The 27,580-nt window shown below is 41.4% G+C and overlaps 1 protein-coding gene and 1 long non-coding RNA gene across 4 annotated transcripts in view; both read left to right on the forward strand.

Annotated features, from left to right (window-relative positions):
* Positions 1-1,785: 1,785 nt before the first annotated feature.
* LOC139420868 (phosphatidylinositol-3,5-bisphosphate 3-phosphatase MTMR4-like) overlaps positions 1,786-27,580 on the forward strand; it is a 159,527-nt gene continuing 133,732 nt past the window's right edge. The window contains exon 1 of the mRNA XM_071171240.1: positions 1,786-1,856. Within this exon, the coding sequence (XP_071027341.1) occupies positions 1,854-1,856 (3 nt within the window). The 5' untranslated portion in view covers positions 1,786-1,853. The remainder of the gene's footprint in view (positions 1,857-27,580) is intronic.
* On the forward strand, positions 9,371-26,319 carry LOC139420872 (uncharacterized). 3 transcript variants are annotated; one of them, XR_011635556.1, is made up of 6 exons: positions 23,395-23,506; positions 23,699-23,784; positions 23,904-24,055; positions 24,225-24,880; positions 25,624-25,695; positions 25,906-26,319. It is a non-coding gene; the product is annotated as an uncharacterized lncRNA (long non-coding RNA). The 3 variants fall into 3 exon arrangements; XR_011635555.1 differs by lacking the exons at positions 23,395-23,506; positions 23,699-23,784 and adding an exon at positions 9,371-9,486; XR_011635557.1 differs by lacking the exon at positions 23,699-23,784 and having other exon boundaries at positions 23,296-23,506.

Consider the following 27,580-nt stretch of genomic DNA (forward strand, 5'->3'; position numbering starts at 1 on the left):
AAGATGGATTTTGAAGCCTTGAGACAATTGATACATGGATTGTGCATGTGTGCCATTCAGAGGGTGAATCGGATAGACAAAAGATTTACAGTTGAAGTCGGAAGTTTACATAAACTTAGGTTGGGGTCATTAAAACTCTTTTTTCAACCACTCCACAAATGTCTTGTTAACAAACTATAGTTTTGGCAAGCCAATTAGGACATCTACTTTGTGCATGACAAGTAATTTTATCAACAATTGTTTACAGAAAGATTATTTCACTTATAATTCACTGTATCACAATTCCGGGGGGTCAGAAGTTTACATACACTAAGTTGACTGTGCCTTTAAACAGCTTGAAAAATTCCCAAAAATGATGTCATGGCTTTAGAAGCTTCTGTTAGGCTAATTTACATAATTTGAGTCAGTTGGAGGTGTACCTGTGGATGTATTTCAAGGCCTACCTTCAAACTCAGTGCCTCTTTGCTTGGCATCATTGGAAAAGCAAAAGAAATCAGCCAAGACCTCAGAAAAGAAAATGTAGACCTCCACAAGTCTGGTTCATCCTTGGGAGCAATTTCCAAATGCCTGAAGATAACACGTTCATGTGTACAAACAATAGTACACAAGTATAAACACCATGCAGGGGGGGCAGTGCTCCTGTGACAACAATTTTGGACCCCCTTGTGCCCCCCCTAAATGTGGAGTACGAAATAATGTGTACATAACTCATTTTTGCTATCGTTCTTTTTTTACATCTGTTATTAGACAGTGGCAACGATGATGATTATGAACATGGTCTTTTGCCTGCTAATGCCTGCAATACAGTGAAGAAAATGATGACAACAATGTCTAATGTAACTGGCCCCTCTAACAGTACAACTGGCCCCAGCTTGGCCCCCCCAGTTGAAATGGTCTAGAACTGCCACTGCTCCCATCTCCACAGAGGAAATCAAGAGTCAGAGTGACAATTCGGGTTCTTGGTCACCTCCCGGACCAAGGCCCTTCTCCCCCGATTGCTCAGTTTGGTCAGGCGGCCAGCTCTAGGAAGAGTCTTGGCGGTTCCAAACTTCTTCCATTTTAAGAATGATAGAGGCCCTTGTGTTCTTAGGGAACTTCAATGCTGAAATAATTTTTTGGTACCCTTCCACAGATCTGTGCCTCGACACAATCCTGTCTCGGAGCTCTATGGACCATTCCTTCGACCTCATGGCTTGGTTTTTGCTCTGACATGCACTGTCAACTGTGGGACGTTTATATTGACAGGTGTGTGTATGTGTGCCTTTCCAAATCATGTCCAATGAATTTAATTTAAATAGGTGGACTCCAATGAAGTTGTATAAACATCTCAATGATGATCATTGGAAACAGGATGCACCTGAGCTAAATTTCGAGTGTCATGGAAAAGGTTCTGAATACTTATGGAAATAAGGTGTTTCAGTTCATTTTTAAATTTGCAAAACATTTCTGAACCTGTGTTCGCTATGTCATTATGGGGAATTGCTGAGGGAAATGTTTTATTTAATCAATTTTAGAATAAGGCTGTAACAAAATGTGGGAAAAGTCAAGGGGTCTTAACTTTTCGAAGGAACTGTGTGGGTGGCGCCGTATTTGTTGACATTATACGATGCATTCTGTCTGTCACGTCAACGTCAGTCATAACAAATATGTTATGAGGCGAAGGAACGGTTCACTCATCTTTTGAGTAACTTCTGGAAGGGGAACGAATTATCTTCGACGTTACACCCCCTTCAACATGCATCCTGCAACCAGACAAGTCATCTTGTCTCCTGTTAATATCTTTGGTTGACGCGAAAAAGCAAAGATGGTGGTGCCAACAAACTAACTACCCATCGTCGGATGACTTTGTATCAATGGTGAGCTCACCCGTGATGTTATGAATTGTAAATAATCATTGCTATTATCTAATTCATATTGTGGTTTCTGTCAGTCGAGAGTTGGCTAAATATGACCGCTTGTATTACGTCAATCTTTCCTCAGCGCTAGAACTAATGTAGCCTACATTTTCCGGTTTGAATGATTGTGTTATTTTGTCGCTACTTTTGTGAATGTCTGAACATTGCATCCAAAAATAAACTGGTCACATTCAGGACACATCTTTGTAAGGACTGTCTTTGTCCAAAATGGTTTGGTATCTTCTTTTATATTTTAACAGAAAAGTTAGGTTAGTCTGAAACTTGTGTAGTAGAGCTTTGTAAACAAAAAGGGAATAATGAAGTGATCTACAGGACTTTAATGAGGACCAGCCAACCTTTTGATGCTGTGGTGAGTATTAAAACTGTCACCTGTGATAAAGAGAAGGGCGCTATGGTAGACGGCATCCTAAGGTTGATGCTGCAATCTGGTAAATGGTCACAATAGTCAAGAACTGGCAGGAAATTTAACTGTACAATCTGCTTCCTGCTATTTAACTTTTAAATGAAATATTTTGAACTAGCTCATCTGTTTTTTTAAACAAATCTTTGTCAATACAAATAGGTATTTGGGCAACAATTAGGTAACATATATTTAGTCTTGCCCACATTACACATTAAGTACAAGTTTTAAACCAACCATGGCTTTCTATAGGGCAACAAAGTCAGCTCTAGCATTGTCACGCCCTGACCTGAGTATTCTTTGTTTTCTTTTTATATTTTGGTTAGGTCAGGGTGTGACGAGGGTGGTATGTGTGTTTTTGTCTCATCTATAGGGTTTTTGTATGTCTAGATGTGTGTGTCTAGACATATTGTAGGTCTATGGTGGCCTGGATTGGTTCCCAATCAGAGGCAGCTGTTTATCGTTGTCTCTGATTGGGGAACCTATTTAGGTTGCCATTTTCCAGTTTGGGCTCGTGGGTTATTGTCTATGTGATGTTGCATGTTAGCACTCCGTTTCGATAGCGGTCATGTTCGGTTTGTTTTGTTCGGTTTGTTCAGTTTGTTAGTTTATTTTGTTTGTTTAGTGTACTTCGTGTTTTTTCATCATTCATTAAAAGTATGTATTCACACCTTTGGTCTCCTCACTACACGATCGTGACAAGCATAGCCTGGCCAACAGTTAAGGCAATGGAATACATAAGTGTCGTCTGCATACAGATAAATATTATCTGTTTTTAAGAGACAAATATAATTTATATAAATAGTAAAGTGAGCCAACCCCTGCGGTACACCTTTTGTAATATCCAGGAATCTAGATTAATTCTCATACGACTTGCAAGTAGCCTGATCCAGCCCTATTTGTCAACCTTTGAATGAGAATGTCATGGTCAACAGTGTCGAAGGCCTTGGAAATGTCTCCAAATAAGGAAGCACAATGGTTTTTAAGATCCCTCAGATGGACCACCATTGTGCTGCCTTATTTATAGACCTTTCCAAGGTCTTTGACACTGTCAAGTGTCAAGAAACTGGATGTGGAGGTCCTTGGCTGGCATGTTTAGACGTGGTTTGCGGTTGTTGGACAGACTGCCAAATTCTCTAAAATTACAGAGGCAGTTTATGGTAAAGAAATTAACATAAAATTATCTGGCAACAGCTCTGGTGGACATTCCTGCAGTCAGCATGCCAATTACGCACTCCCCTACAACTTGGAGACATCTGTGGCATGGTGTGAAAGAACTGCACATTTTAGTAGCCTTTTATTGTCCCCAGCACAAGGTGCACCTGTGAAATGATCATGCTGTTTAATCAGCTTCATTATATGCCACACCTGTCAGGTGGATGGATTATCTTGGCAAAGGAGAAATGCTCACTAACTGGGATGTAAACACATTTGTGAGAAAAAAGCTTTCTGTGTGTATGGAACATTACGTTTATAGATTAGTGTAGATTAGAATGATGTTTAAAGTTTAGCTGAGAGTTTGCCAGGGATTTAAGAACTTGGAAATTGGACGGTATTTGTCTTAAGTCAGAAGGATCTCCTCCTTTGTGTCGCTTTCCAGGACTTCGATAACACCAGAAACAATTGTCAAGTAAAACATATAGGTTAATGATTCTGCAATAGGTGGAGCCCAGAGCTGCAAGTGAGGCACAGAGCTGCATAAGTGGGCCATAGAGCTGCAGTAAGAAGGGCTCAAGAGAATCAGCCCATGTGGATTTTTGTACATCGATTTTTAGCAAGGCACTTAGTACATCATGGATAAGAAATGGTTAAAATGAAAATATAGAATGTGCATCTGGGTGTGCATCACTTTCTACAGTCTGCTTTGAGGTGAATAAAGGACTCCCTCTACTAGATTTAGAGGGATTTCCAGAAACTATTATTTCAAGTAGATGGCTGAGGTAGGGAGTTTAAAACATTCTCTCTTTTTTTGTTGAGATTTTACTACTTTCCAGAAGTTTGCTGGATTCCCACCATTCTCAGATACAATTTGATTTGATTGTTGAACTGTGTGTTTGCCACATGCACCGAATACAACAATCTATTTCTCAAATGTCTGAAGGGCTGCCAGTCAGATGTAGTATCAGTCAATCTAGCCTTAGCCCAAGCTGTTTATTTCCTTAAATGTTTCATACAATTCATGTTTGAAGCAAAGGGTTTTATCTATCCTTTATTCATTGTTTAAAAAAAATACTGAGCAGGCTTATCTGCAACAGTGTTACACAGAGCTGTAAAACAATTCAGGGCCTGATCCGAGTCACACACAACCCCAGGTCAGACATGACATGTTGCTCATTAAAATTCCTGAAATGTATCTTTGTAATAATGCGTGGGAGGGATTTAAGTACCCTAGCATCTCTTACGCAGGCAATGGGACAATGGTCACTCAGCTCATTAGCAAAGATTCCATTGGCAGTATACAGTGCCTTGCGAAAGTATTCGGCCCCCTTGAACTTTGCGACCTTTTGCCACATTTCAGGCTTCAAACATAAAGATATAAAACTGTGTTTTTTTGTGAAGAATCAACAACAAGTGGGACACAATCATGAAGTGGAACGACATTTATTGGATATTTCAAACTTTTTTAACAAATCAAAAACTGAAAAATTGGGCGTGCAAAATTATTCAGCCCCTTTACTTTCAGTGCAGCAAACTCTCTCCAGAAGTTCAGTGAGGATCTCTGAATGATCCAATGTTGACCTAAATGACTAATGATGATAAATACAATCCACCTGTGTGTAATCAAGTCTCCGTATAAATGCACCTGCACTGTGATAGTCTCAGAGGTCCGTTAAAAGCGCAGAGAGCATCATGAAGAACAAGGAACACACCAGGCAGGTCCGAGATACTATTGTGAAGAAGTTTAAAGCCGGATTTGGATACAAAAAGATTTCCCAAGCTTTAAACATCCCAAGGAGCACTGTGCAAGCGATAATATTGAAATGGAAGGAGTATCAGACCACTGCAAATCTACCAAGACCTGGCCGTCCCTCTAAACTTTCAGCTCATACAAGGAGAAGACTGATCAGAGATGCAGCCAAGAGGCCCATGATCACTCTGGATGAACTGCAGAGATCTACAGCTGAGGTGGGAGACTCTGTCCATAGGACAACAATCAGTCGTATATTGCACAAATCTGGCCTTTATGGAAGAGTGGCAAGAAGAAAGCCATTTCTTAAAGATATCAAAAAAAAGTGTTGTTTAAAGTTTGCCACAAGCCACCTAGGACACACCAAACATGTGGAAGAAGGTGCTCTGGTCAGATGAAACCAAAATGTAACTTTTTGGCAACAATGCAAAACATTATGTTTGGCGTAAAAGCAACACAGCTCATCACCCTGAACACACCATCCCCACTGTCAAACATGGTGGTGGCAGCATCATGGTTTGGGCCTGCTTTTCTTCAGCAGGGACAGGGAAGATGGTTAAAATTGATGGGAAGATGGATGGATACAGGACCATTCTGGAAGAAAACCTGATGGAGTCTGCAAAAGACCTGAGACTGGGACGGAGATTTGTCTTCCAACAAGACAATGATCCAAAACATAAAGCAAAATCTACAATGGAATGGTTCAAAAATAAACATATCCAGGTGTTAGAATGGCCAAGTCAAAGTCCAGACCTGAATCCAATCGAGAATCTGTGGAAAGAACTGAAAACTGCTGTTCACAAATGCTCTCCATCCAACCTCACTGAGCTCGAGCTGTTTTGCAAGGAGGAATGGGAAAAAATTTCAGTCTCTCGATGTGAAAAACTGATAGAGACATACCCCAAGCGACTTACAGCTGTAATCGCAGCAAAAGGTGGCGCTACAAAGTATTAACTTAAGGGGGCTGAATAATTTTGCACGCCCAATTTTTCAGTTTTTGATTTGTTAAAAAAGTTTGAAATATCCAATAAATGTCGTTCCACTTCATGATTGTGTCCCACTTGTGTCCCAAAAATACAGTTTTATATCTTTATGTTTGAAGCCTGAAATGTGGCAAAAGGTCGCAAAGTTCAAGGGGGACGAATACTTTCGCAAGGCACTGTACTTATGAGGGTCCTTTCTTAGAATAATATCTAAAAGATAAGATTTTTCAGGTTGTTTAATGTTTGGGTGAGTTGGTTTAGTTGGTTATCAGGTGATTTTAGGTTGAAAGATAGTTAACCCACTGAGCTAAATCCATCTGATACTGGCATCAACCAATCCAGATTGTTCACCTATTATTAATCATTCAGATTTAGCATAGTCTGACAGTAAATTTAGACAATTTGCTTAGAGCACATGGCGGAGCTGAGGGAGGGCAATACATTCCCACTAGTGTCATTTGGGCATTATTATTTGGGCCCACATTTAGGATTAGAAATTCAAATTGCTTAGGGACACAAATATGGCAAACCTCCCTCCACCTCTGACAACTCTGTCGGAAAAAAAATATGAAAACCAGTCAAACACAGAATTCGGGCATAGACTTCTGTAACCAAGATTCAGTAAAGGTCCACGTCGGTTTGAGAAGCGAGTTACAGTAAAATATATTTTCAAAGTCAAACTTCTGGCATATACATGAATCAGTCCAAGCTGCTCGATTGAAGATCAGATGGAGTCTCTCAAAATTAAAAAAATGCAGCTCTGTCAGACTGGCTTGATTTGGTATAGATACAATATATCCCAGGACTGTACCATTTAGGCCTATTCCTCGAACATGAATGTGACTTAAAAACGAGAGTTGATGAGGGTTACCTGTTGTGGGCCAGGACTGAAATCCCATCGCTTGTTTACTGCTTGTACAATGTTAAAATTCAGTATTCTAGCTCCTCTTCAGTTGGAAGCCATCCCTAATATAAGAACTGAGATCGCTTCCAAAACAAATCGAAGTTCTCGATAAAATCCAATGCTTTTTCGGGGCAGGGTTTCGATTTCATCCAGGAGTCCAGTGTAAATAGCCAGCAGAAGTGAGTCATGACCGTATGTTTGGATAGTGTCAGAAAGGACCATCCGCTTGCCATTAGTCTGTCACTCAGGTAGTCAAAGTCCCGTTTGAACTCCCCCGATTGCCGCAGCTTGATGTCTTTACAATAAGAACTCCCTACAATAGGAGGGGGGGGGGGTCGGAGGGCCCCGATGAAGACGGGAGTCAGGGCCGCAAAACGGTTTGATAGCTGCAGGTCTATATGGAAACATACACATTTTAAAACTTCAACCAATTTTTGTGGTCAGGGACAGCCGTAGTCCATGTAAATGACTGTTTTCAACTTGGTATTTTAAAGTTTTTGGTCGTAAGTCTTGGTAGAATATTTGATGCTCAATTCGGTAATAATGCACTAACCAGTTAGTCAGTTTTTAAAGGCGTTCACCCAAAAACTTCCCAATTAGCTAAGTGTTGACTGCATAGTAGGTCTACCTGGCAGAATTATATATCATGATGATTTGTATCCATTGGGTGTGCATTTGTTTTGTAAACTCTGCCATCACATGTACACTAACATTACATTGTACAGTACAGGAACATCGCTAGCCTCTTGCTAGTCTCTTGCTAGGTGTACAATTGGAATAAAGGGCAACTCTATAATGCATGCATCAGCTTTTCTGTGAGATCTTGGGCCAGTACAGTGGTTCTTCCTTTAAAAGTTGCGTCATACTGCAGCACACCTTGCGGTCTGCCGCAGAATTCTATGGCATGTTATTTGTCAGCCATTTGTTACCATTAATGCGAATTAGTGCTATATTGACCACCAGAGGGCATCTTTGAGAAGCATTTGATAGCCTTCAGTATTGGCTGTACTAGAGCATTTGAAAACCTTTTTTTGTAAGAACATTGTATATGGGATTGATTTTAAGAAATATAGCTTAATTTGATTTAATATTATTGTATTTCTATTCCAAGAAAAACGAAAAACAAAACCCTCAGGGTTTCTGTTAGGATGGAACGGAAAATATGGCGCTGTACAACGTGACTCTCTGGAGTAGGCTACAGTACTAAGAGCATAACATTTCCACATCCCAATTGTAGTCTAACCAATACCCAAATAGAGATTCAGTGAAAATACAAATCTCATTGATTTATCAAGACCAGTCCCCATGCTTGTCTCAGAGTAGTGTGAAACCGTGCTGAAATAGTTGACCATACGGGGGTAGACTAATGCTTCAAATCCTATTGCTTCGAACTTCAATATGCTTTTTAAATAAATAAGACCTACGCCACTTAACGGCACATTACTCAACACTAGTGAGACTCATGTCGGCAACGGTAGGCCTACAGTATATCTAAAAATATATTTTTCAATACGTGACTCTGCCAAAAATTACATTCAGAGGATTGGAGGACTGTGATTGGCTTTTTATATAATTCTAAATGAATAATTGTGCGCCGCACTATTGGACTCCCAATCAGGGTCGGATGTAATACAGCCTAGACTCGAACCAGGGACTGTAGTGATTAAATAATCATTCAGTTAGAAACTGATAATTGTTAATTGAAATTTATTTGGTTTATGTCGCTCATTCATTGTCAGTTAGAGAGACAGTAGCGCCATGGGACCCAAAAGCATAATCAGTGCTCTAACTCCCCCTTGCGCTGGTCTGGAGCAATGAAGTAGTGACGCAGGGTACTGAACAAAACTACAAATTACCTCTAAGTCCCGCAGCATAATCGCAAAGCTTTTAGTTGAGCAACCACTGTAGATTTCAGTTGGCAACAGCCCTGGCTGTTGTTGGGTTACTTTCTAAGATCAGACTTGAAATTGTATAGCAAAGAAACCCTTTATAGAAGTAGCCTATAGCTGCTGAAATGAGAGCTACTGGGTTTGTTTAGTTGAAAAGAAGCCTGAGAGGCTGAGACGAGGGTTGTACAGTAGGTAAAACGTAGACGGGCCCTATAGAGAGCCTCCCTTTACACTGAGCACACTGTCAGAAAGAGCGCAGCAGAGAGTGGGAGGGAGAAAAGAAAATGTGGAATTGAGGATGGGGGGGCACAGAGGGGAAAGAGGGAGGGTGTGAGTGAAAGAGAGGGAGGGACGTCATGCTCTGGATTACAACCAGAGTGTGTTGGGGAGACTGAGTATGCTGCACGCTACTGCTTTGCAGGAAAATTAGTTTTACTTCCAACTTTACATTGGGGAAAACGTTTTTCACAAAACTGCTTCACTCAGGTAAGAAATGCTCTGGATTTAGAATATGATTTTGTAGTAAAAAGCATTTTCTGTTAGTTTGAAGACAGTGTGCAGAAAGGGGTGTGTCAGTCAGAAGTATGGGGAAGTGAGAGGAGCATGCAAAAACTGCTCAGTGAAATGTAGGAATGAAAGAGTAGATTAACTACTACTACAGAAAGGGGAAACAACTGTTAATGTTATACTCTCTGTTATGTTTTGTGTAACATAGTCTTCTCGCACACTGTACTTTTTGAACTTGGGAGTTGGCGTGCTCTGTGTGTAAGCCCTACACCCCCACGGCCAACCCAGTTTACTGTGTGGGTGTGTTAATTCAAGTTTTGTGTTCCTTGCATGCTTTTTCTTAACACATTATTGAATGTCTTGTGGTAGAGGATGCGTGTGAAGTTTTGAATAAATAATGTTGAGTTTGAATGCTACTTCAAGTTTTGTCACATGCACAAGCAGTGGTGGAAAAAGTGCCCCATTGTCATACTTGAGTAAAAGTAAAGATACCTTAATGGAAAATGACTCAAGTGAAAGTCACCCAGTAAAATACTACTTGAGTAAAAGTATTTAGTTCTAAATATACTTAAGTATCAAAAGTAAAAGTATGATTAATTTCAAATTCCTTATATTACGCAAACCAGTAGGCACAATTTTCTTATTTTTTATTCATGGATAGCCAGGGGTACCTTCCAAAACTATTTTACAAACAAAGCATTTGTGTTTAGTGAGTCCGCCAGATCAGAGCCAGTAGGGATGACCAGGGATGTAATCTTGATAAGTATGTGAATTGGACCGTTTTCTGTCCTGCAAAGTGTTCAAAATGTCACTCCCAAAACAAGTACTTTTGGGAGTCAGGGAAAATGTATGGAGTAAAAAGTACATTATTTTCTTTAGGAATGTAGTAAAGTAAAAGTTGTAAAAATATAAATAGTAAAGTACAGATAACCCCCAAAAATACTTAAGTAGTATTTTACACCACTGTGCTCACATACAGTGAAATGCCTTTCTTGCTAGCTCAAAATCCAGAAATGCTGTAATCAATGTAGCACAAAAAAAGAACACAGCGTAGAACAAATAAAATTAAGAACACGAGAAAGTAAGAAGCTACAGTACCAGTCAAGTTTGGACACCTACTCATTCAAGGGTTTTTCTTTATTTTTACTATTTTCTACATTGTAGAATAATAGTGAAGACATCAAAACTATGAAACGACACACATGGGATCATGTAACCAAAAAAAGTGTTAAACAAATCAAAATATATTTTATATTTGAGATTCTTCAAAGTAGCAACCCTTTGCTTTGATGACAGGTTTAAATACTCTCAGCATTCTCTCAACCAGCTTCACCTGGAATGCTTTTCCAACAGTCTTGAAGGAGTTCCCACATGCTGAGCACTTGGATGCTTTCCCTTCACTATGTGGTCTAACTCATCCCAACCCATCTCAATTGGGTTGAGGTTGGGTGATTGTGGAGGGTCCTCCTTGGTCAAATAGCTCTTACACAGCCTGGAGGTGTGTTGGGTCATTATCCTGTTGAAAAACAAATTATATACCACTGCGCCACTCGGGAGGCCCCTTAAGGCACTGCATCGCAATGCTAGCTGTGCCATTAGAGATTCTGGGTTCGAGTACAGGCAGCCTACCGTGACCGGGAGACCCATGGGGCTGCACACAATTGGCCCAGCGTTGTCCGGGTTAGGGGAAGGTTTGGTCGGCAGGGATGTCCTTGTCCCATTGTGCGCTAGCGACTCCTCTGGCAGGCCGGGCACAGTGCACGCTAACACGGTCGGCAGGTGTACAGTGTTTCCTCCGACACATTGGTGTGGCTGGCTTCCGGGTTAAGTGGGCATTGTGTCAAAAAGCAGTGCGGCTTGATTGGGTTGTGTTTCGGAAGACACATGGCTCTTGACCATTGCCTCTCCCGAGTCCGTACGGGAGTTGCAGCGATGAGACAAGACTGTAACTACCAATTGGATACCACGAAATTGGGGAGTAAAAAAGGGGTTTTAAAAAATGATAGTCCCACTAAGCGCAAACCAGATGGTATGGCTTATCATTGCAGAATGCTGTGGTAGCCATGCTGGTTAAGTGTGCCTTAAATTCTAAATAAATCACTGACAGTGTCACCAGCACACCACCTCCATGCTTCACGGTGGGAACCACACGTGCGGAGATCATCCATTCACCTACTCTGTCTCACAAAGACACGGGTTGGAACCAAAAATCTCAAATTTGGACTCATCAGACCAAAGGACAGATTTCCACCGGTCTAATGTCCAATGCTCGTGTTTTTTGGCCCAAGCAAGTCTCTTCTTCTGATTGGTGTCCTTTTTAGTAGTGGTTTCTTTGCAGCAATTCAACCATGAAGGCCTGATTCACGCAGTCTCCTCTGAACAGTTGATGTTGAGATTGGAGGTCGACCAACTATGATTTTTCAACGGCGATACCGATTATTGGAGAACCAAAAAAGCTGATACCGATTTAATCGGCCAATTTAAAATATATTTTTAATTTTATTATTTTTTTACATTTTTAAATAAAATAAAAATTAACTTACTTACTGATTGAACACTTATTTTAACTTAATATATAATACATCAATAAAATCAATTTAGCCTCAAGTAAATAATGAAACATGTTCAATTTGGTTTAAATAATGCAAAAACAAAGTGTTGGAGAAGAAAGTAAAAGTGCAATATGTGCTATGTAAGAAAGCTAACGTTTCAGTTCCTTGCTCAGAACATGAGAACATATGAAAGCTGGTGGTTCTTCAATATTCCCAGGTAAGAAGTTTTAGGTTGTAGTTATCATATGAATTATAGGACTATTTCCCTCTATACCATTTGTATTTCATTAACCTTTGACTATTAGATGTTCTTATAGGCACTTTAGTATTGCCAGTGTAACAGTATAGCTTCCGTCCCTCTCCTCGCTCTAACCAGCAACACAACGACAACAGCCACCATCGAAGCAGCGTTACCCATGCAGAGCAAGGGAACAACTACTAGAAGGCTCAGTAAGTGACGTTTGAAACACTATTAGCGTGCGCTAACTAGCTAGCCATTTCACTTCGGTTACACCAGCCTCATCTCGGGAGTTGATAGGCTTGAAGTCATAAACAGCGCAATGCTTGACGCACAACGAAGAGCTGCTGGCAAAACGCACGAAAGTGCTGTTTGAATGAATGTTTACGCGCCTGCTTCTGCCTACCACCGCTTAGTCAAATACTTAGATGCTTGTATGCTCAGTCAGATTATATGCAACACAGGACACACTAGATAATCTAGTAATATCATCAACCATGTGTAGTTAACTAGTGATTATGATTGATTATTTTTTATAAGATAAGTTTAATGCTAGCTAGCAACTTACCTTTGCTTACTGCATTCGCGTAACAGGCCGTCTCCTTGTGGAGTGCAACGAGAGAGAGGCAGATCGTTATTGCGTTGGACTAGTTAACTGTAAGGTTGCAAGATTGGATCCCCTGAGCTGACAAGGTGAAAATCTGTCGTTCTGCCCCTGAACAAGGCAGTTAACCCACCGTTCCTAGGCCGTCATTGAAAATAAGAATGCGTTCTTAACTGACTTGCTTAGTTAAATAAACGTTTTTTTTTTTTTTATATTTAAAAAAAATACATTTAAAAAAAAATACATTTTAAAAAATCGGCAAATCGGCGCCCAAAAATTATGAAAACTTGAAATCGGCCCAAATTAATCAGCCATTCCGATTAATCGGTCGACCTCTAGTTGAGATGCATCTGTTGCTTGAACTCTGAAGGATTTATTTGGGCTCCAATCTTAAGGTGCAGCAGAGGCAACTCTGCGTCTTCCTTTCCTGTGGCGGTCTTCTTGAGAGCCAGTTTCATCATACCGGTAAAACTTTCAAAGTTCTTGACATTTTCCAGATTGACTGACCTTCAATGTCTTAAAGTAATGATGGACTGTCATTTCTCTTTGCTTATTTGAGCTATTCTTGCCATAAAACAGACTTGGTCTTTTACCAAATAGGGCTATCTTCTGTATTTATTTATTTTTATTTTACCTTTATTTAACCAGGTAGGCAAGTTGAGAACAAGTTCTCATTTACAATTGCGACCTGGCCAAGATAAAGCAAAGCAGTTCGACAGATACAACAACACAGAGTTACACATGGAGTAAAACAAACATACAGTCAATAATAAAGTATAAACAAGTCTATATACAATGTGAGCAAATGAGGTGAGAAGGGAGGTAAAGGCAAAAAAGGCCTTGGTGGCAAGGTAAATACAATATAGCAAGTAAAACACTGGAATGGTAGTTTTGCAATGGAAGAATGTGCAAAGTAGAAATACAAATAATGGGGTGCAAAGGAGCAAAATAAATAAATGAATTAAATACAGTTGGGAAAGAGGTAGTTGATAGGGCTAAATCATAGGTGGGCTATGTACAGGTGCAGTAATCTGTGAGCTGCTCTGACAGTTGGTGCTTAAAGCTAGTGAGGGAGATGAGTGTTTCCAGTTTCAGAGATTTTTGTAGTTCGTTCCAGTCATTGGCAGCAGAGAACTGGAAAGAGAGGCGGCCAAAGAAAGAATTGGTTTTGGGGGTGACTAGAGAGATATACCTGCTGGAGCGTGTGCTACAGGTGGGAGATGCTATGGTGACCAGCGAGCTGAGATAAGGGGGGACTTTACCTAGCAGGGTCTTGTAGATGGCATGGAGCCAGTGGGTTTGGCGACGAGTATGAAGCGAGGGCCAGCCAACGAGAGCGTACAGGTCGCAATGGTGGGTAGTATATGGGGCTTTGGTGACAAAACGGATTGCACTGTGATAGACTGCATCCAATTTGTTGAGTAGGGTATTGGAGGCTATTTTGTAAATTACATCGCCAAAGTCGAGGATTGGTAGGATGGTCAGTTTTACAAGGGTATGTTTGGCAGCATGAGTGAAGGATGCTTTGTTGCGAAATAGGAAGCCAATTCTAGATTTAACTTTGGATTGGAGATGTTTGATATGGGTCTGGAAGGAGAGTTTACAGTCTAACCAGACACCTAAGTATTTGTAGTTGTCCACGTATTCTAAGTCAGAGCCGTCCAGAGTAGTGATGTTGGACAGGCAGGTAGGTGCAGGTAGCGATCAGTTAAAGAGCATGCATTTAGTTTTACTTGTATTTAAGAGCAATTGGAGGCCACGGAAGGAGAGTTGTATGGCATTGAAGCTTGCCTGGAGGGTTGTTAAGACAGTGTCCAAAGAAGGGCCGGAAGTATACAGAATGGTGTCGTCTGCGTAGAGGTGGATCAGAGACTCACCAGCAGCAAGAGCGACCTCATTGATGTATACAGAGAAGAGAGTCGGTCCAAGAATTGAACCCTGTGGCACCCCCATAGAGACTGCCAGAGGTCCGGACAACAGACCCTCCGATTTGACACACTGAACTCTATCAGAGAAGTAGTTGGTGAACCAGGCGAGGCAATCATTTGAGAAACCAAGGCTGTTGAGTCTGCCGATGAGGATGTGGTGATTGACAGAGTCGAAAGCCTTGGCCAGATCAATGAATACGGCTGCACAGTAATGTTTCTTATCGATGGCGGTTAAGATATCGTTTAGGACCTTGAGCGTGGCTGAGGTGCACCCATGACCAGCTCTGAAACCAGATTGCATAGCAGAGAAGGTATGGTGAGATTCAAAATGGTCGGTAATCTGTTTGTTGACTTGGCTTTCGAAGACCTTAGAAAGGCATGGTAGGATAGATATAGGTCTGTAGCAGTTTGGGTCAAGAGTGTCCCCCCCTTTGAAGAGGGGGATGACCGCAGCTGCTTTCCAATCTTTGGGAATCTCAGACGACACGAAAGAGAGGTTGAACAGGCTAGTAATAGGGGTGGCAACAATTTCGGCAGATAATTTTAGAAAGAAAGGGTCCAGATTGTCTAGCCCGGCTGATTTGTAGGGGTCCAGATTTTGTAGCTCTTTCAGAACATCAGCTGAATGGATTTGGGAGAAGGAGAAATGGGGAAGGCTTGGGCGAGTTGCTGTTGGGGGTGCAGTGCTGTTGACAGGGGTAGGAGTAGCCAGGTGGAAAGCATGGCCAGCAGTAGAAAAATGCTTATTGAAATTTTCAATTATGGTGGATTTATCAGTGGTGACAGTGTTTCCTATCTTCAGTGCAGTGGGCAGCTGGGAGGAGGTGTTCTTATTCTCCATGGACTTTACAGTGTCCCAGAACTTTTTTGAGTTAGTGTTGCAAGAAGCAAATTTCTGCTTGAAAAAGCTAAGCCTTGGCTTTTCTAACTGCCTGTGTATAATGGTTTCTAGCTTCCCCGAACAGCTGCATATCACGGGGGCTGTTCGATGCTAATGCAGAACGCCATAGGATGTTTTTGTGTTGGTTAAGGGCAGTCAGGTCTGGGGAGAACCAAGGGCTATATCTGTTCCTGGTTCTAAATTTCTTGAATGGGGCATGTTTATTTAAGATGGTTAGGAAGGCATTTAAAAAAAATATCCAGGCATCCTCTACTGACGGGATGAGGTCAATATCCTTCCAGGATACCCCGGCCAGGTCGATTAGAAAGGCCTGCTCGCTGAAGTGTTTCAGGGAGCGTTTTACAGTGATGAGAGGAGGTCGTTTGACCGCTGACCCATTACGGATGCAGGCAATGAGGCAGTGATCGCTGAGATCTTGGTTGAAGACAGCAGAGGTGTATTTAGAGGGGAAGTTGGTTAGGATGATATCTATGAGGGTGCCCGTGTTTAAGGCTTTGGGGAGGTACCTGGTAGGTTCATTGATAATTTGTGTGAGATTGAGGGCATCAAGTTTAGATTGTAGGATGGCTGGGGTGTTAAGCATGTTCCAGTTTAGGTCGCCTAGCAGCACGAGCTCTGAAGATAGATGGGGGGGCAATCAGTTCACATATGGTGTCCAGAGCACAGCTGGGGGCAGAGGGTGGTCTATAGCAGGCGGCAACGGTGAGAGACTTGTTTTTAGAGAGGTGGATTTTTAAAAGTAGAAGTTCAAATTGTTTGGGTACAGACCTGGATAGTAGGACAGAACTCTGCAGGCTATCTTTGCAGTAGATTGCAACACCGCCCCCTTTGGCAGTTCTATCTTGTCTGAAAATGTTGTAGTTTGGAATTAAAATGTCTGAATTTTTGGTGGTCTTCCTAAGCCAGGATTCAGACACAGCTAGAACATCCGGGTTGGCAGAGTGTGCTAAAGCAGTGAATAGAACAAACTTAGGGAGGAGGCTTCTAATGTTAACATGCATGAAACCAAGGCTATTACGGTTACAGAAGTCGTCAAAAGAGAGCGCCTGGGGAATAGGAGTGGAGCTAGGCACTGCAGGGCCTGGATTCACCTCTACATCGCCAGAGGAACATAGGAGGAGTAGAATAAGGGTGCGGCTAAAAGCAATAAGAATTGGTCGTCTAGAACGTCTGGAACAGAGAGTAAAAGGAGGTTTCTGGGGGCGATAAAATAGCATCAAGGTATAATGTACAGACAAAGGTAAGGTAGGATGTGAATACAGTGGAGGTAAACCTAGGTATTGAGTGATGAAGAGAGAGATATTGTCTCTAGAAACATCATTGAAACCAGGAGATGTCATTGCATGTGTGGGTGGTTGAACTAATAGGTTGGATAAGGTATAGTGAGCAGGACTAGAGGCTCTAGTATACCGCCTAATTTGTCACAACATAAAATGCATTAAGAAGGAAAGCAATCCCACAAATTAACTTAACAAAGCACATCTGTTAATTAAAATGAAGCTGGTTGAGAGAATCCCAGGAGTGCAAATCTGGCAAGGCAAAGGGTGGCTACTTTGAAAAATCGAAAATATATTTTGATTTCTTTAACACTTTTTTTTTGGGGGGGGGGGGGGGGGAGATACTACATTATTCCATATGTTATTGTTCTACATTGTAAAAATTAAGAAAAACCTTGGAATGAATAGATGTCCAAACTTTTGACTGGTACTGTATGTACAGAGTAAGTTCCAATACCCATTTTTACAATTTGCAGGGATACTGGAGTAGATACTGTATGTATTGGGGTAAGGTGACTAGGCATCAGGATATATGATAAACAGGGTAGCAGCAGCGTAAATTATGGTTGTGTGTGCATAGAGATAGTACAAAAATAAAATATAATTGTGTAGCCATTTTGTTAGCTATTTAGCAGTCTCTTATTGCTTGGAGATAGAAGCTGTGCAGGAGCCTGTTGTCACACTTGATGCCACTTGCTGTGTGGAAGCAAAGAGAACAGTCTGACTTGGGTGGCTGGAGTCTAGAACCATTTTTCCGGGCCTGCCTTTCACACCGCCACAGGCTGTCTCGTACATCACGTACTGGGCTGTCCGCACCTACCTCTGTAGCGCCATGCGATTGAGGGCAATGCTGTTGCCATACCAAGCAGTGATGTAGCTGTAGAACATTTTGAGGACTTTTTGCCAACCCTTTTCAACTTCCTGATGGGGAAGAGGCACTGTCGTGCCTTCACGACTGCGTGTGAAGGATCATTTTAAGTCCTTAGTTATTTGGACACCGAGGAACTTGACGCTCTTGACCCACCTCACTGCAGCCCCGTTGATGTGGATAATCAATCAAATAAATCATACACTTTTCAAGTATCACAGTTTAATGTCTAAGTGTTCATATCAATGCCAAGTATTGAACCTGTGCCAAGTATTGAACCTGTGCCAAGTATTGAACCTGTACCAAGTATTGGACCTGCGCCAAGTATTGAACTGCCTTGGTTGGACCTTGTCACTGGAACCCATCTACCACTAAAGGCTATAGTTTGTTATCCCAACCAGAACGATTGCCTGTGTGGAGTATTCTGTGTGGAGTATTGTTGGGCGTGGTGGATCAGTCTGGTTGTGGAATTCATTCTCTCTCTTCATTTCTCTGCCTCCTTTGTCAATATCCTCCAGTTATCTCTCTGTGGCTGGCCTACTGCTGGCTGGGTGGGTGTGCTTACTCTGGCTGCCTTCCAAATGGCACCCTATTCCACTATATATGGAATAGGGTGCTATTTCGGGGCGGAAAGGTAGCCTAGTGGTTAGAGCGTTGGACTAAAGGTTGCAAGTTCAAATCCCCAAGCTGACAAGGTACAAATCTGTCATTCTGCCCCTGAACAGGCAGTTAACCCACTGTTCCTAGGCCGTCATTGAAAATAAGAATTTGTTCTTAACTGACTTGCCTAGTTAAATAAAGGTAAAAAAAAAAAAAAGAATTCGGACACAGCCTCTGGTTTCTATGGCCTGTTGTGGATCAGGGTCCCAGTAACAACTGTTGAATGTTGAGTTTCCCTTTTTAATCACTATTCACCTTGTTAGATGGCTTGTCTCCTGGGTAAATAGACTGATGAGGACTGAGTCAGTAGCTTTGCATGAGTCTGAAATGGTTGTCTGGTCTGGAGAGGGCTTTACTGTCTATAGCAGCCAGGATAACTTGTATCTCCACTCTACAGTACAGTCTTATTCTAAAATGTATTAAATACATTTTTTCCCTCATCAATCTACACACAATACCCCGTAATGACAAAGCGAAAACAGGTTTTTAGAAATGTTTGCAAATGTATAAAAAATGTAAATACCTTATTTACACAAGTATTCAGACACTTTGCTATGAGACTCGAAATTGAGCTGAGGTGCATCCTGACCATCCTTGATGTTTCTAGAACTTGATTTGGAGTCCACCTGTGGTAAATTCAATTGATTGGACATGATTTGGAAAGGCACACACCTGCCTTACAAGCATTTCGCTACACTCGCAATAACATCTGCTGACCATGTGTATGTAACCAATAAAATATGTAAGGTCCCACAGTTGACCGTGCATGTCAGAGCAAACACCAAGCCATGAGGTTGAGGGAATTGTCCATAGAGCTCCGAGAGGATCGTGTCAAAGCACAGATCTGGGGAAGGGTACCAAAAAATGTCTTAACATTGAAGGACTCCGTCATTCTTAAATGGAAAAAGTTTCGTTGTAGTTGTAGTTTTCATTTAAACAATTATTCAACCTAAACTCAGCAAAAAAAAAGAAACGGTTCCTTTTTCAGGACCCTGTCTTTTAAAGATAATCCGAAAAATCCCAAAATAACTTCACAGATCTTCACTGTAAAGGGTTTAAACACTGTTTCCCATGCTTGTTCAATGAACCATAAACAGTTAATGAACATGCACCTGTGGAACGGTTGTTAAGACACTAACAATTTACAGACGGTAATCATCATAACCGTAAAAAAAGACGTGTGGAACGAACTGCTCACTGAAGACGGGACCGCCTGGCATCAGGGGCGGTTCTAGACCATTTCAACTGGGGGAGGCCAAGCTGGGGACAGTTGTACTGTTAGAGGGGCCAGTTAAATTAGACATTGTTGTCATCATTTTCTTCACTGCATTGCAGGCATTAGCAGGCAAAAGACGATGTTCATAATCATCATCGTTGCGACTGTCTAATAACGGGGGTAAAAAAAAGAACTATAGCAAAAATTAGTTATGTAAAAATGATTTCCTACTCCACATTTATAGGGGGGCCACAAGGGGGTCCAAAATTGTTGTCACAGGGACACGCCTGGCATTCCTGTGGTTGACTCCATTTCTGCTGTCAACAGGGACTCCTAAGAAAAAAATTCATAGTTTATATAGAATGTTAATTCAAACCCAGACAGGATGACCACATCAGTGAATCAACCCACTCAGGTGACGCACCCCCTCCAGGGACGGCATGATAGAGCCCCAGTAAGCCAGTGACTCAGCCCCTGTAATAGGGTTAGAGGCAGAGAATCCCAGTGGAAAGAGGGGAACCGGCCAGGCAGAGACAGCAAGGGCGGTTCGTTGCTCCAGAGCCTTTCCGTTCACCTTCCCACTCCTGGGCCAGACTACACTCAACCATATGACCCACTGAAAAGATGAGTCTTCAGTAAAGACTTAAAGGTTGAGACCGAGTTTGCGTCTCTGACATGGGTAGGCAGACCGTGCCATAAAAATGGAGCTCTATAGGAGAAAGCCCTGCCTCCAGCTGTTTGCTTAGAAATTCTAGGGACAATTAGGAGGCCTGCGTCTTGTACGTGTAGGTATGTACGGCAGAACCAAATCAGAGAGATAGGTAGGAGCAAGCCCATGTAATGCTTTGTAGGTTAGCAGTAAAACCTTGAAATCAGCCCTTGCTTTGACAGGAAGCCAGTGTAGAGAGGCTAGCACTGGAGTAATATGATCACATTTTTTGGTTCTAGTCAGGATTCTAGCAGCCGTATTTAGCACTAACTGAAGTTTATTTAGTGCTTTATCCAGGTAGCCGGAAAGTAGAGCATTGCAGTAGTCTAACCTAGAAGTGACAAAAGCATGGATAAATTTTTCAGCATCATTTTTGGACAGAAAGTTTCTGATTTTTGCAATGTTACGTAGATGGAAAAAAGCTGTCCTTGAAATGGTCTTGATATGTTCTTCAAAAGAGAGATCAGGGTCCAGAGTAACGCCGAGGTCCTTCACAGTTTTATTTGAGACGACTGTACAACCATTAAGATTAATTGTCAGATTCAACAGAAGATCTCTTTGTTTCTTGGGACCTAGAACAAGCATCTCTGTTTTGTCCGAGTTTAAAAGTAGAAAGTTTGCAGCCATCCACTTCCTTATGTCTGAAACACATGCTTCTAGCAAGGGCAATTTTGGGGCTTCACCATGTTTCATTGAAATGTACAGCTGTGTGTCATCCGCATAGCAGGGAAAGTTAACATTATGTTTTCGAATAACATCCCCAAGAGGTAAAATATATAGTGAAAACAATAGTGGTCCTAAAACGGAACCTTGAGGAACACCAACATTTACAGTTGATTTGTCAGAGGACAAACCATTCACAGAGACAAACTGATATCTTTCCGACAGATAAGATCTAAACCAGGCCAGAACTTGTCCGTGTAGACCAATTTGGGTTTCCAATCTCTCCAGAAGAATGTGGTGATCGATGGTATCAAAAGCAGCACTTAAGGTCTAGGAGCACGAGGACAGATGCAGAGCCTCGGTCCGATGCCATTAAAATGTAATTTACCACCTTCACAAGTGCCGTCTCAGTACTATGATGGGGTCTAAAACCAGACTGAAGCATTTCGTATACATTGTTTGTCTTCAGGGAGGCACTGAGTTGCTGCGCAACAGCCTTTTCTAAAATTTTTGAGAGGAATGGAAGATTCGATATAGGCCGATAGTTTTTTATATTTTCTGGGTCAAGGTTTGGCTTTTTCAAGAGAGGTTTTATTACTGCCACTTTTAGTGAGTTTGGTACACATCCGGTGGATAGAGAGCCGTTTATTATGTTCAACATAGGAGGGCCAAGCACAGGAAGCAGCTCTTTCAGTAGTTTAGTTGGAATAGGGTCCAGTATGCATCTTGAAGGTTTAGAGGCCATGATTATTTTCATCATTGTGTCAAGAGATATAGTACTAAAACACTTGAGCGTCTCTCTTGATCCTAGGTCCTGGCAGAGTTGTGCAGACTCAGGACAACTGAGCTTTGAAGGAATACGCAGATTTAAAGAGGAGTCCGTAATTTGCTTTCTAATAATCATAATCTTTTCCTCAAAGAAGTTCATGAATTTATCACTGCTAAAGTGAAAGTCATCCTCTCTTGGGGAATGCTGCTTTTTAGTTAGCTTTGCGACAGTATCAAAAAGGAATTTCGGATTGTTCTTATTTTCCTCAATTAAGTTAGAAAAATAGGATGATCGAGCAGCAGTAAGGGCTCTTCGGTACTGCACAGTACTGTCTTTCCAAGCTAGTCGGAAGACTTCCAGTTTGGTGTGGCGCCATTTCCGTTCCAATTTTCTGGAAGCTTGCTTCAGAGCTCGGGTATTTTCTGTGTACCAGGGAGCTAGTTTCTTATGAGAAATGTTTTTAATTTTTAGGGGTGCAACTGCATCTAGGGTATTGCGCAAGGTTAAATTGAGTTCCTCAGTTAGGTGGTGAACTGATTTTTGTCCTCTGGCGTCCTTGGGTAGACAGAGGGAATCTGGAAGGACATCAAGGAATCTTTGTGTTGTCTGTGAATTTATAGCACGACTTTTGATGTTCCTTGGTTGGGGTCTGAGCAGATTATTAAAATGGTGGTCCGATAGTCCAGGATTATGAGGAAAAACATTAAGATCCACAATATTTATTCCATGGGACAAAACTAGGTCCAGCGTATGACTGTGACAGTGAGTGGGTCCAGAGACATGTTGGACAAAACCCACTGAGTCGATGATGGCTCCGAAAGCCTTTTGGAGTGGGTCTGTGGACTTTTCCATGTGAATATTAAAGTCCCCAAAGATTAGAATATTATCTGCTATGACTACAAGGTCCGATAGGAATTCAGGGAACTCAGTGAGGAACGAGGTATATGGCCCAGGAGGCCTGTAAACAGTAGCTATAAAAAGTGATTGAGTAGGCTGCATAGATTTCATGACTAGAAGCTCAAAAGACGAAAACGTCATTTTTTTGTTTTTGTAAATTGAAATTTGCTATCGTAAATGTTAGCAACACCTCCGCCTTTGCGGGATGCACGGGGGATATGGTCACTAGTGTAGCCAGGAGGTGAGGCCTCATTTAACACAGTAAATTCATCAGTCTTAAGCCATGTTTCAGTCAGGCCAATCACATCAAGATTATGATCAGTGATTAGTTCATTGACTATAATTGCCTTTGAAGTAAGGGATCTAACATTAAGTAGCCCTATTTTGTGAGGTATCGTGTGAGGTATCATGATCTCTTTCAATAATGACAGGAATGGAGGTGGTCTTTATCCTAGTGAGATTGCTAAGGCGAACACCGCCATGTTTAGTTTTGCCCAACCTAGGTCGAGGCACAGACACGGTCTCAATGGTGATAGCTGAGCTGACTACACTGACTGTGCTAGTGGCAGACTCCACTATGCTGGCAGGCTGGCTAACAGCCATTTCATGAATTTATTTACATTACAAGTAAATAGTAATATGCTCAACTGCTCTGGTGACAAACAAACTTTGCTGCCCTGTTTCCAAGCGTCCACATGTCTGGGAGAACCTATTCAAGTAAGTAAATACATTTCGAAAATGTAAAAAACAACAACAACGCTGTATTATTAGCGAACTAGCTACAGTGCAGGCTAACTCAAATGAGCTGCTAGCTATCTAGACAACTTTATATACTGTATAGCTAGCTAAGTGAATTAAATATCACCAGGTATCTAACTTCATATTAGCTAACTATTTTGCGTTTTGTAGGTAGCTAGCTAACAGCCATGGGGGAGAGTGAAAGGACAGCAGCCCCACTATCAAAGTGAGAGAGAAGGCTATTCTGGACAGGGCAGGTACTTTTGTGTAATTCCAGTCCCTAGACTTGAGGACAGAGAAAATGGTAACATAATATTCAGTGCTGTCTAATTTGAGTATAATGAAGTCTGTTTCTTGTGATGTTTTCTGTCCCCAGATACAGAGCTGTGAAAGCCTGTCTACAGATGACGAGGTCCCAAAGAAGAGCAGTGGTTCTCAGTCCTGATCCTGGGGACTCAAAGGGATGGATGTTTTTGGCCTCGGCACTACACAGCTGATTCAAATGATCAACTCCTCAAGCTTCAAGTGGTATTTATGTATTCATGTGTGATGCTATCCTTGATATGACCCTGCTGTTGTCACATGCTACACATGCATCTATCTATCCAATGTTATGATTTGTTTGAAGAGATACTTCAGTAATCCACAATGACCTGGTGATGTAAAAGTCTAATAATGACATTCCATATTCCTACAGATACCTTGCAACTGGAGATTCCTTCAAAACGATTGCCTACAGTTACCGTGTAGGGCACTACAAGGTTTGGAGACCAGGGCCATCTTGGACTGCCTCCTAGGGGAATTCAGGCACCTGTGCACCTGTGAAGGCTACCTGTGTCCTGCATAACTTCATGAGGTTGGACACGAGGATCAGGAGGGGATTTGCAGTTCGCCTCTGGTGTGCTGCTCTGTAGAATGTTTCAAGGATGGGGGCCAACAACTCAGCAATCTGTGTTTGGGAGATCTTCACCTCCTACTTCGAAGAGGGTGCTGTTCCCTGGCAAGACCATAGACTACACTATGCACAACCAAGGGCTATTTTAAGAGCCATCCACATTGCAATAAGAGTATTATTCCCTTTACTTAGCTATGTCACCTGCAGTTATTTAATTCCCAGTTTCTCTCCCTTTGATTTCTACTTCTCAGGTGAGGGTGCTGTCTGTACAAAAACAAAACAAGCTCTTTTAAGAGCCATATTGATTTTTTTTTGAACAATTAAACACCCAATAACCCACACCTACACACTTGTGTATCAGTCTGATTTATGGATTGTGTACTTAAGCAGGCTCAGTTGTATAACTGTGGCTCCTTCCACCTTCAAGGAATAGGCAAGAGGACCAACCATGGAGAATAGTAAGACACTTCATTATTACTATAACTACGCTATATTGTTTGTCCTAATGTGTCTGTGCATGCTTTTCAGTGCAAAGTACTCTTCAGCCACTTAGTGTGGACACCAGGTAAGGCCTGATTCCTGTTGAACACGGTCTTTAACTACCTGATTTTCACAATGTTGAAGGAATTCAAAATTCCTCTGTATTATTTCCCATTCAGAATTAATTACTCTGTCAATGCATTCAAAGGGCTTGTAAGACCCTATATTTTTATAAGAATGGACAGAGCCCCGGTCTTAAAAGTCAGGTAACAGCGTTTAATTCAAGAGAGTACTGGGTACATACACATTTTTCCACAGGTTATAAACTGAAAATGACGTCAGTGTTTTCTAAATGTTCTATCTCTTCATGACACTAGTAGAGAGGCCCTATAGTTCTCGAGCCTTCCCTCCTCGCCTGAAGCCAAGGTCAGTCAGAGTAGATAGCATTCTAGACAGTCTGGAGATAGTCCGTCCCTGCCATCTGGAGATAGTTAATTCATTTGTACCATGGCACTGTTCTAAACTCCTGACTATATTATATACAATTGGGAATGGGAGCAAGAGAGAAAATTCATATATGTACATTACATAATAGCATTTGGACTAGTCAGTCCTGATTGAAATGTATACATAATTAGTCATCATTGATAAAATTCCCTTAACACACAATAAGTCTCTCTCCTTCACTTTATCCCTCTACCCAACACCCTAAATCCTGTAGGTTATATCAGCTGTGTCTGTGAACCCCTCCCTCATCTGAACTGGCTACATAGAGGGCACATCATGATCAGAGGTGAGAGGTCTCTTGGTCGGGTCAATAGGAAGTATTATTAAAGAGATGCTTTACATTGAAATACAGATAGAGATGTAGAAGTTCCAGAGTTAATGATCCAAGGTCAGTTTTGCATTTCACGTCCTGATGATTAAGATGACTGACAGTGTAAGCATGATTAAGCCTTGCGTTTTTTAAAATGTATTGTCTCCATCTGTCTCTCGTCTGCAGGTATGTTTTGATCTGAGAGAGGATGCCAACCCCCAGTCTCGTCATCACCAACTCACTCGCTCTTAAGATAACCTTCGGACCAACTGGGTGCACAAGGCTGGTTAGGAGACACAGCTAGATACACTATTGTGTAATTGTGATGAACTGCAACAATAAGTTTAGTAGCACTGTAATTCAATAATCATACGCTGTCGTCCCTGCTCCTCTGTTCTTACCTCTTTACCTTTCTGTCTTTTACACTCATACCTCTCGCCCCACCTCCTTTCTTCCTCTGTTTTTGCATTAGCACACCAGATGTGCATTGAAGTAGAGATTGAACTTGTATTTATAATATTACAATTATAATATTTATAATGCATGTATTTATAACACTTGGATAATGAACATGTTCAATAAAGCGTTTCACATTCTCTACATGTTGAAATTAAGTTTCTCATTTGATGAAATACTACACCTATCCTGTGTCCTCAGATCAGTGCAGATTAAAGAAATTATATATTGAGATGAAACGGTTTGAGTATTTACATGATGCATAGGAAGTGTAGTGTACTGTTTATGAATTAGAAATCTGCCTTTAGCTAGTTAAATCATGTTTCTATTCTATTGCATAATTACAATGTGTAACCATTGATGTCCCAGGACCAGGATTGGTATGCACTGTTGAAGTTAATAATTGTAATACATACAGTACCCGTCAAAAGTTTGGACACACCTAATCATTCAAGGATTTGTCTTTATTTGTACTATTTTCTACATTGTAGAATAATAGTGAAGACATCAAAACTATGAAATAAGACACATGGAATCATGTAGTAGCCAAAAAAGTGTTAAACATATGAAAATATGTTTTATATTTGAGGTTCTTCAAAATAGCCACCCTTTTCCTTGATGACAGCTTTGCACACTCTTGGCATTCTTTCAACCAGCTTCATGAGGTAGTCACCTGGAATGCATTTCAATTAACAGGTGTGCTTTGCTAAAAGTTTATTTGTGGAATTGCTTTCCTCAATGCGTTTGAGCCAATCAGTTGTGTTGTGACAAGGTAGGTGTGGTATACAGAAGATAGCCCTATTTGGTAAAAGACCAAGTCCATATTATGGCAGGAACAGCTCAAATAAGCAAAGGGAAACGACAGTCCATTACTTTTAGACATGAAGGTCAGTCAATCAAAATGTAAAAAACTTTGAAAGTTTCTTCAAGTGCAGTCGCAAAACCATCAAGCGCTATGATGAAACTGGCTCATGAGGACCGCCACAGGAAAGGAAGACCCAGAGTTACCTCTGCTGCAGAGAATAAGTTAGAGTTCACTGCACCTCAGATTGAGAGCCCAAATAAATGCTTCAGAGTTCCGGTAACAGACACATCTCAACATCAACTGTTCAGAGGAGACTGTGAATCAGGTCTTCATGGTCGAATTGCTGCAAAGAAACCACTACTAAAGGACACCAATAAGAGACTTGCTTGGGCCAAGAACATGAGCAATGGACATTAGACCAGTGGAAATCTGTCCTTTGGTCTGATGAGTCCAAATTGGAGATTTTTGGTTCCAACCGCCATGTCTTTGTGAGATGCAGAATATGTGAACTGATGGACTCCGCATGTGGTTCCTACCGTGAAGCATGGAGGAGGTGGTGTGGGGGTGCTTTGCTGGTGACATTTATTTAGAATTCAACGC

The sequence above is a fragment of the Oncorhynchus clarkii genome, chromosome 12 (genome assembly GCF_045791955.1).
Source record: "Oncorhynchus clarkii lewisi isolate Uvic-CL-2024 chromosome 12, UVic_Ocla_1.0, whole genome shotgun sequence".
Classification (NCBI taxonomy): Eukaryota; Metazoa; Chordata; class Actinopteri; order Salmoniformes; family Salmonidae; genus Oncorhynchus; species Oncorhynchus clarkii.